We start from the raw sequence: 9,994 nt of genomic DNA, 5'->3' as shown, positions 1-9,994 counted from the left end.
GTCCACCTCTATACGTATAGCGTATTCTGAAAGGGACTTTTGACTCACAAACACATGCACACACCCACACGAGCACAAGCCCACACATAAACACACACACACACACACACACACACACACACACACACACACACACACACACACACACACACACACACACGCACGCACGCACGCACGCACGCACGCACACACACACACACACACACACACACACACACACACACACACACACACACACACACACACACACTATGTTTGCTACAGTGACTAGTCATAATCTAGACCACCGTAAACATAATGAAAGCTAAATATGATTTAATTTGGCTGAGTCATGTCTACCTCCCCGGGTTTCCTGTTGTTTGGATAAAGTTTGTTTTACTTTAATTAAATCTTAAATCCGAGTTCACTTTATGACATGATGACCAGTGTCTGGCTCATAGAGAATATGGTGGATTTACTGCTCAAGTAGTTTATGAGTTTAGTAGTGTTATCACAATACAACCATCCAACAAACAGGTTGTTCAAATTTGTACCGGGATGGGTTAGTTATTAATTAAAACTAGACCTCGGTCTTCCGGTTACCTCCATAAAAACAATCATAACAAACCAACTTCTGTTTGAATACATTTTAGAGAGTGTTGATAAGAATTTTCAATGATGTGTAGTTTGTTTATTTTCTTGATTGCATTCTTGATCAGTCAGCCTACATCATTGACATTAATATTATGAACTTACACCGCAAGTAGCTTTGCATAAAAGAGACTGCTAAATTACTAAATAGTGGGCCTAATTATAATAGAGGCTTAGTAAAAGTAACAGTGCCCATTATTAGCAAAAGCAGTCAGTACGCAGGTATGCCTCACAGCCACATGGGGGAGGTGTGAGCCAAGGATTCTTTATATAATGGGACGTTTTGCAGTTTTCTCTGAATAAAAGTGAAGTAAATGTGAAGCAGACCTATGTGCGTGCCATGGATAACCGTCCGCTGACGTCAGAAGGGGCAGGGGAGGACACTGCGGGGATCACTCCTCGGGGTTCACCGCAGGTTGAAGAAGTAGCCAGATCTTTTAGTGAGAGTAGTAATACTAAACTGTGGAAATATTTGAAGTCCTGCATTGTACATGGTACTAAAGTAAAAGTACTAAAGTAGCCTAATATCATCATCATTTACTTAAAGGACAAAAAGGCAAAGTACCAATTATGCAGAATCCCATTATATCATCCCATTTCAGGATAATATGTCTTATATTATCGGATTATATTCAGGGTGCACTAATGTTCATTTTATTAGTGTGTATAGTTACACACTGCTTGTGAAATTTCATCTTACGGACCAATAAGTCTTGTTGATATAGCAATATAATTAATTAATTGATTATATTTTGTCATGTGGATTTTAATCTGCAAAGTAACTAATAACTAAAGCTGTCTGATCAATTTAGTGGAGAAAGAAGTACAATATTTACCTCTGAGATGTAATTGAGGAGAAGTATAGGGTAGCCGAAATTATAAGTTAGTGCGAGTAGGCCTACCTCCGATTTGTAGTTAAGTAGGCCTACGGTACTTGAATTTATACTCACTTTTCACCACTGGGTTCCACCCTTGCAATGCTGTCTTCGCCACTGAACTGTCAAGCAATCAAGCAATCAACCGATCAACCAATGTAAAGTACTCCTCATCGTGGACAGGAATGTATTACATTCATCCAATTAGTCATATAATAGCTGATTTTTTTTCTTGTAAATGTCCCCCCCATAATGTTGGTCGAAGGTTGATCGTTTAAAGAAACTTTTTTTTTAACCAGCTGTCTGTCACCTATAAAAGACTCTGCTTTGTGGTTTTGTGTGCGTGTGTGTGTGTGTGTGTGTGTGTGTGTGTGTGTGTGTGTGTGTGTGTGTGTGTGTGTGTGTGTGTGTGTGTGTGTGCACGCGCGTGTGTGTGTGTGTGTGTGTTAGTGTGTGTGTGTGCGCGCGTGTGTGTGTGTGTGTGTGTGTGTGTGTGTGTGTGTGTGTGTGTGTGTGTGTGTGTGTGTGTGTGTGTGTGTGTGCAGGTGTGTAATTGCCTGCGTGTGTTTGGCACCTATCGGACCAACTATCGAGCGACCGCTGTCTTTTGACAATTAGTCACTTTAATAATATTCTCCGGTAGAAACCGATGCAATCCGGTAGAATCCTCCCTTTATGGCTTGAGCTGCTTTATTACGCAGAGAGGAAGGTAGCCCACTTGTGGCTATAAATGGTGTGTGTGTGTGTGTGTGTGTGTGGGGGGGGGGGGGGGGGGGGGGGGGGGGGGGGTTGATGACGTAGACAGCGGCCCCCGAGAGCCGCATGAAAAGGGGGACGCCTTTGGAGCCATGAATTAAAAACTGAGAGACGCGGGAACCGAAGGAACACGCAGTCCTTCTCCTCCGCCCCGCGCGCACGTCTTGTTGTAGGCAGAGTTCGTTCTCGCCAGTCCGAGAACCGGCGGAACCACAGGACGCACAGGGAAGAAGCACTCTCCACTGAGGAACTATCCAGCGATTGAGAGACAAAGAGAGAGAATTAAGGGAGGAAGGAAGGGAGGAAGGTTGATAGAGTGGAATTCTCTTTAGCCGATCGCATGATTCCTGGTTCACGCTCTTTTCACAGGTAAGAAATGGCGCCGCTGGATCAGTTTGGAGTTTTTACGCAGCGTAAAGTTGATGCGCAAAAACGAGCGGTTCGTTTTAAATTGCTTTAGGGTTATTTAATCCACTCCATATGATTAAGAGGTGAGATAATAGCAGATCGTTTTTCATTTTACTTTTGTTGCATATTTTCAGCGGGACGATGTTGAGGAAAGCGCTCGCGGCATTATTTCTCTACGGGCTCGTTACGCACTACAGGGCGGGCTGTTCTCCCGCGGGACTCCTTCAACCCGACGACAGGTGTGTAGCTCTTCCCTTTTAACCCCCCATCTCTACCTTTAAAAGTATCACGTACTCCACCCGGATCTCCAACTTTTGAATGATCATGTAGGCCTATCAGATGTAACAACATATCTTTAGTGTATTCGTTTGCATTGCATTCAAATAAAAACACGAAGACATACATTCTATATTTATATAGGGTTATGTTGGTTCTGATTCACTTTTAATGCTGGAAAAAAACATTTATATTTGAAATGATGACGTGAGGGGCCCACCTGGGGAACAGTGATTCCCCACGGAGTTTATGTGTGTGTGTTTGTGTGTGTGTGTGTGTGTGTGTGTGTGTGTGTGTGTGTGTGTGTGTGTGTGTGTGTGTGTGTGTGTGTGTGTGTGTGTGTGTGTGTGTGTGTGTGTGTGTGTGTGTGTGTGTGTGTGTGTGTGTGTGTGTGTGTGCGTGGATAACGTTGTCCCTTATCAAACGTTTGAAGTGTGAAAAATAAATAAAAATATGAAATATGGGCGGCATATTTAATGTTGGAATTATATTTTGGAAAATGTTGCAGACTCAAACCGAACGCAGCACGTCATTCATGTTTTATGTTTTACTTCATGGGATGTCCTTATGTGCTAAACGTTCATTGTATGTATTTACATGTATTTCTAGTCTTTAATTATTTTATGTAGGCCTATTTATTTCACTTTGTCACTCGATCGCCGGTGTTGCAAAATGGTAGAATGGTGAAAAAACCGGCGTACATTTCGTAATATAGCCTTTTTTTTTTCGTTCGGTACATCAGATCAGTGTTCATTCGTGTGGCTAAAGAAATAAATCAACGAAAGAACAGTGATCACAGTTTTAACAACATTCAAATCTCGTTCTCAGACTCGACGACGACGTCTTCGACGAGAACGGGGACTCGTTACTGCGTCTGCCGTTTGGCGGGAACCAACTGACGTTACGGAGCGCACCATCAGAGGACGTCTACTCCTTATATTACCCCGAGGAGGAGAGGTAACCAACGCACACTTTCTACACCTTATAAAACCCTGCACGTCGATTTGTATTCATGTGTGGTTTCATGTTTCACGATAGAGAAGTTCTCAACGTTATTACGCACCGCCACCGGGTTATAGGCTACAGCTTATAATGTTTCTTGGGACTACACATTTATTTCAATCACATATCTAGATCCTAAATAAGTACAGAATAACTTATTTCAGATCCAATATGATGGGCTTATATAAATTGTAACAAGGACGGGGTTTGGTGGACTGGCGCGTTTTGGTACGGCTGTGGTCTGCGGCTCGCGCGGCCAGGTTAAGGTGGCGGGACGGCGTCACGTGACGGTGGCTCGTGAATCTCTGTTGGCGTTTTGTCACCCAGAACCCAGCGGCACGCGGACGGCATGTTCAATAAGGCGTACCGGAAGGCGTTGGGTCAGCTGTCCGCACGGAAATACCTCCACGCGCTCATGGCGAAACGTGTAGGGTAAGTGTGTCTCTGTATCCGTCTCTATTCAGACTTTGTGCGTTTTTTCCCTTTTCTCGGGATCCAATTGACTGATCCCTATGTCTACTGTCCTCTCTCAGTAAATCAGATTTGACTTTTTTCTAACTATTGGGACTAATCTCTCTTTTTTTTCTTTAATGTTTTATCTTTTGGGACCCAAATAAACCCCAAAAGACGGATCTATTTTAGTACCATTTGAATAATTTATTGGCACAGCCCCTAGTCCCACAGGGATTAATTAAATCAAACTGAATTAAAGGCCCCTTCTATCTTCTACAAAATACACTGACATTTTTTAAATCAAAACTTAACCACTACTGCGGTGGCGAGGTGGGTCTACAAGTAAAGACAAAGGCATTGAGCATTGATGTGTGCTTGGGTCTCAATTGTTTCCAACCTATGCGCTCAAAACGTGCACGGCCCCGCGCAGTAGCGCAGCGCGCCAGGTGGCGATACGCCGAGGCGCGAATGTAACCTTGCCGTCTCTCATCCAGTGGGGGAAACTCAATGGAGGAGAGCGAGGAGGAGCCTCTGTCGAAGAGGCACTCGGACGGCGTCTTCACGGACAGTTACAGCCGCTACCGCAAGCAGAAGGCTGTGAAGAAGTACCTGGCCGCCGTTCTTGGGAAAAGGTACAGACAGAGACACCGGAGCAAGGGACGCCTGGCATATTTATAGCTTCCTCAAAACAGAGCGTTAGGATGAGTGTGTACAGCCCCGAAGAATTCATTTATCCAGTTAAAGGAACAACAATCAGTGAACTGCATTTATGTTTTTTTTTGGATTTGTATTTATGTATGACGTAAGCCATTAAATGAATATTTTGATAATATATTGTTTTTATTTTTTAACTCAGCACTTGATAACGCACATATCTACTTTATGGACCAACCTTTTGTTTAGATGATCTATATTTATGTCTGAGTTTAGACGATATATATATATATATATATTTATTTATGTAGCCCACGCATTTGTTTGTCATTTGTTGAGGATAAGGTGTGTTCATTGAAGCTGCCCTGTCTTTGAATACATTTAGTGGATGGATATGAATTTAAGGAAAATAAATAGTATAAAAGACAATGCATTGAATGTTGCTTTTTGGACGGTGAAATTAAGACTCTATAGTTGTTCTCCTTCACAACAGCCTTGAAGACATAGATTTTGACCAAATCCTACATGAGATAGACTTGGCTGCCCTGCCGGAGGTCCGGCAGCTTTTGGAAAGCTGGCTCAGACAGATCTCTGGCGAGTTCTCGGTGAGTTCCGGCCCTGAGGAAAGTCTCCTTTCCTCTCGCCCCTCTCCTCCCTTGTAACCTTTGACCCCGTAAACTCTGACCCTGTGTCCTTCCGCTAAACGCTCTGACCTTCTGCCAGCTCACCTGTGCTCCTGTTCCTCGCCACTTCTTATTGACATAATAATAATAATACCAAGAATATAGCGGTTGTTATTATTATTAATATAATGATATTGCCCAATGGGCCCCTGCGTTACTACGCAGTGCATTCACGTAGCCGAGGGCTGGAATGATATATATAAGACATATCAGTGTTTATTAATTATAAACAATTGATTATTATTTAGTAATGAAAAGTATTTTCAATTTTTATTTTCATTGAACACGTACAGTGTGCAAGGATATGATCTAAGTCTAAATCCCCGCCCCCGAGGACCAGAGTACTTCTGAGGTTTTTCTCCTCCTACATTCTACTTCCTACTTCCGTTTCTTCTTTGGTGTTTGAAAACGTGATATCAGCCTTTTTCCAGCTTCCTGTGTCCTAAGTGATTCCTGTATTTGAGAAGCACTTGAACATCTGGTCGGGTATGCTTCTGGTGTGCCACCTGACATGTAACAAGTATCACTGACATTACTATTTGTCCAATCAGACGCAGAAGAAGAGTTACCTTTAAGGCAAATGATACTTGTTACATCGCTGTCCATCCGGCCTCTATGTCTGCTCTTTACACCAAAGAGGAAGACTGAAACAACTCGTTTGTGCTGAGTCCTCTTGACTTTCTTTGCCAACACTTTATAATAAGGTACCATAATAAATAGCAAACTAGTCATTACCTAACCCTTTTTTAATGTTTATTAATTGTTTCTAAAATATCTATTTGGCACAAGTTAATCGTTTTTTCATAATTAATTAAATATTAGTTGTTTGCATAACCCTAAACCAACCCTAACGCATGACCCTAACCCTAACACACGGCCCTTTCCCTAACCCTAACCAGCGACACTATGTGGTCAGCGAAAAAAACGATTAACTTGTGGCAAATAGATTTTTTAGTAACAATTAACAAATATTAACAAAGGGTTAGGTAATGACTAGTTTGCTATTTATTATGGCACCTTATTATAAAGTGTTACCCTTTCTTTGCATAATGTGTCCTCTTGACTTTCTTTCCGTAATGTTACCTGCGGTCAACGATAGATCCATGACCACTGTTCCATGCACATGTCAGTGAATGTGTGTGTGGTTACATATTTTTCTTCTTGTTAACTGCAAATCTGTCTTCTGCCTTCTCTGTTTGACTTTCTGTGGACATTATATGTATCATGATTGTTCATGATCATGATTTTGCACATCATTATTCATATTATTAAGGCTGTTGAATGTATTTTGACTATCCATTCGTCGAGGCAATTTATTATGCCCTACCTTTCCAATATGTGCTATCTTTAATTGTATTACCTTTATTTACATCAAGACACAAATGCAATGACCAGAGATCGTTTGTTTTCTGTGAGAGAGAGAGAGAGAGAGAGAGAGAGTCGAATGAAATGGAAGTAGGCTATGTGAATAAGGGATCCATGACAAAGTAAACTCTTACTTTGAAATGGTGAGAAGTGAGAGGAAGTGTGGGGACTGGAGACCTAAACTGTCAGAAACCATGGAGCCTGTATTACAGGAGCCACACAACAGCAACATACTGAAGAAGTATCAAGATAACATGTAGTACGGAGGAGAAAACAATGTTGTTGATTCAACCTTTTCTCTCACAAGTCCACAGCCTGAACCCTTGAGGAGCGTCTTCTGAGATCCAGCTCTCTCCTGCGCTAGCCCTAGACCTAGCTCTCAGCATTATCTCTTATCCTTAGCGGTCGGCGCTAGGCTGTCTTTCTCTCCTCCTATGTGCCTGTGTAAACCTCCACATGTGAAATCAATCTCTCTTTAATCCCCCCTCCCCCTCTAGGCTCTGTGATTCTGAAGGATGCCCCCCCCCTCCCCTTGCTCAGGTGCCTTGCTCCCTCTCTAATGGCCCACCAATCAGACGTGGCTATTCAGTAGCCCTGCGATGCTGCATTCCGCCGACCCTCCCCGCCCCCCTCCCCCTTGCCACTTTGCTTTCGTTGTACGACCCGAGCTTCTGATGAGGCGCTCAGCTCCATCAAGCTATGGTTCCAGGCGGCCATTTTATTCAGTTTCAGAGGCGTGTGTTCAGTTTTGTGTTGTTGTGAAAGAGGAGGCTGATCGCTGCCCATTCCTCTTGCATTCCCTGAAGAGGATCGTATTTTAAAAGCGCCAATAGCCTTACAAGACGTGGAAATACTCCTCAAATCCTATCTATCTAAACATATGTGTATATTTATGTATATTGACTATGTAGAGGAATTGCATTTTACGGAGGACTGAACAGTGATCCTATGAGCTTCAGACAATAAATGTAAAAAAAAAATGTGTTGTAAGATTTGTATGAAAACATTTTTGCTGAATAAACATTTCTGTCTAATCTCTAAACTGTTATATTCATAATCCATTGTTTTGGTAAGAAAACTTTTGGACTTCAATTTGATTCTTTCATCAGAAGAAGCAGTCATTTCTTATGAAGCTAATATAATGATTATAATGCACCCAACCAAACCTTTTGGGATTGACCAATCCCAAGCAATCATAGCCCTAACAAGAGTTATCAAATCAAGTAGCAATCAAATTACCATATCCATATGGACATATGAATAATGTATGATTTCTCGTCCATAAATCTTCTCGCCACCATACAGACTTAGAGAGTGACATTGTGATGTTATAGCAACGTCAGTGATGGCATTATCAAACTGATGCATGGAGGTTTCATATAGAGTCATATCAACATGAATCTGAAATGCCCAGGCATCCGTCTCAACCAAATGATAAATATTCTATATCAGTCAATATTTAATTAATATGCGACAAATCCATTATCAATATCACCATTCCCTGTATCAATATAAGATCCCTATCTGATCAATATCTAACCAATACCTAATCAATAGCATCATAACTGTTATCAATATCCGATCAATATCTAATCAATGTCATCATTACCCGTCCTCATATCAGTATGAGTATAAGTGTCAGATCAATCTTATTTCTTGTCAGTATCAGAGGAGGAGTGGTATTGGCACACACAAAATGGAACGTTTTGTGGCCGAATCGAAGTGTCACATTTGGCTGATATCGCCACAGTCTGTGAAGGGTGCCTGGTCAAAATAGTGTACTTTCCCACATTTCCCCAAAACGCTGCTGCCTGCTATTGGTCAAATACCATGAGAATGTTTAGTGGTGCCATGTGCTCGTGGTCCTTCTGAGGATTCAGAAGAACATGAGCAGCATCAGGTGCTGCGGTCTCAGAGGGAGCGGGAGGAAGAGTTCCTCCTCCGTCGGACGTGTTGCTGCGTCGCTTTATGGGCCGGCAGCCATGGTCCCGATGGAAGAACAAAGTGCTTAGTTTCTTTCGTATCACGCTTCTTTTATAATCGTACAGCTGTCATTCTACTGGTGTGTGGGTGTCGTGAGGGGGTGGATCGAAGAACTCAGAGGCTCATGTACTGAAAATGTAATCGAAAGTGGTGGTATTGGCACACACAAAATGGAACGTTTTGTGGCCGAATCGAAGTGTCACATTTGGCTGATATCACCACAGTCTGTGCAGGGTGCCTGGTCAAAATAGTGTACTTTCCCACATTTCCCCAAAACGCTGCTGCCTGCTATTGGTCAAATACCATGAGAATGATTAGATCGGTATATGGTATCTGGAAATATCTGGTATCTGTAGAATATGGACTAATGAAAAACGAACAGCCCACCCATTGCAGTGACTATAGTACTCTATTGAAATGGCGATGTTTGTGCATGTGCGCCAAATTTAAGGGTGTTGTACGTTTATTGGGGCCTTTAATCTCTTAATACCTTAAGATATAGTGCCTTTTACATAGTGTCCTAAGACATAGGGTTAATGATTGAGTGTGCTAAGATATAGTGCCAATGACTTAGTGTCACAAGACAGTGACAGAGATTTTAGTGATGACATCAGAGCTGTCCATCTTAAGCTCATGGTCATTAATGAAGATGAGCTTTAAGTATTCAGTCATGTTCAATTACGTCCGTTAGGGAATCGATAGCCGCCATCACTGGACGTTTCTTGATCTCAGAGGATAAATGGATGATGTCAGCCCGGGGCGACGGTTATTCACCCGCTAACTGGGCCATGCTTTTTGGATGCTAAGGTCAGGCTAATCATGAAACCCTAGCATATCGGCTATCTGCTAACTTGCTACCGGCATCCATTACCAGTGACCGATGGTTTCAATTTACTGAGCACAATCACA

The 9,994-nt window shown here is 42.3% G+C and overlaps 1 protein-coding gene across 4 annotated transcripts; it reads left to right on the top strand.

Moving 5' to 3' along the window:
- Positions 1-2,346: 2,346 nt before the first annotated feature.
- On the top strand, positions 2,347-8,144 carry adcyap1a (adenylate cyclase activating polypeptide 1a). Of its 4 annotated transcripts, none has more exons than XM_030348874.1 (7): positions 2,349-2,630; positions 2,804-2,908; positions 3,774-3,902; positions 4,275-4,379; positions 4,895-5,032; positions 5,548-5,659; positions 7,600-8,144. In XM_030348874.1, the coding sequence occupies exons 1-7, from the start codon at positions 2,602-2,604 to the stop codon at positions 7,606-7,608; spliced, it is 627 nt and encodes a 208-aa protein (XP_030204734.1). In that variant the 5' UTR covers positions 2,349-2,601; the 3' UTR covers positions 7,609-8,144. The 4 variants fall into 4 exon arrangements, with proteins under 4 accessions (XP_030204732.1, XP_030204734.1, XP_030204733.1 ...); XM_030348873.1 differs by having other exon boundaries at positions 7,410-8,144; XM_030348872.1 differs by lacking the exon at positions 7,600-8,144 and having other exon boundaries at positions 2,347-2,630; positions 5,548-6,471.
- The last annotated feature ends 1,850 nt before the right edge of the window (positions 8,145-9,994 follow it).

This window comes from Gadus morhua, chromosome 23 (genome assembly GCF_902167405.1).
Source record: "Gadus morhua chromosome 23, gadMor3.0, whole genome shotgun sequence".
Classification (NCBI taxonomy): Eukaryota; Metazoa; Chordata; class Actinopteri; order Gadiformes; family Gadidae; genus Gadus; species Gadus morhua.
Note: the sequence above shows the minus strand (reverse complement) of the source record. Positions and strands in the feature narration are given on the sequence as shown.

Coding starts and splice junctions, on each gene's coding strand:
- adcyap1a (XM_030348872.1), top strand. CDS start 2,602: ATGATTCCTGGTTCACGCTCTTTTCACAG. Junction 2,631..2,803: donor GGTTCACGCTCTTTTCACAG/GTAAGAAATGGC, acceptor GCATATTTTCAG/CGGGACGATGTTGAGGAAAG. Junction 3,903..4,274: donor TATTACCCCGAGGAGGAGAG/GTAACCAACGCA, acceptor TTTGTCACCCAG/AACCCAGCGGCACGCGGACG.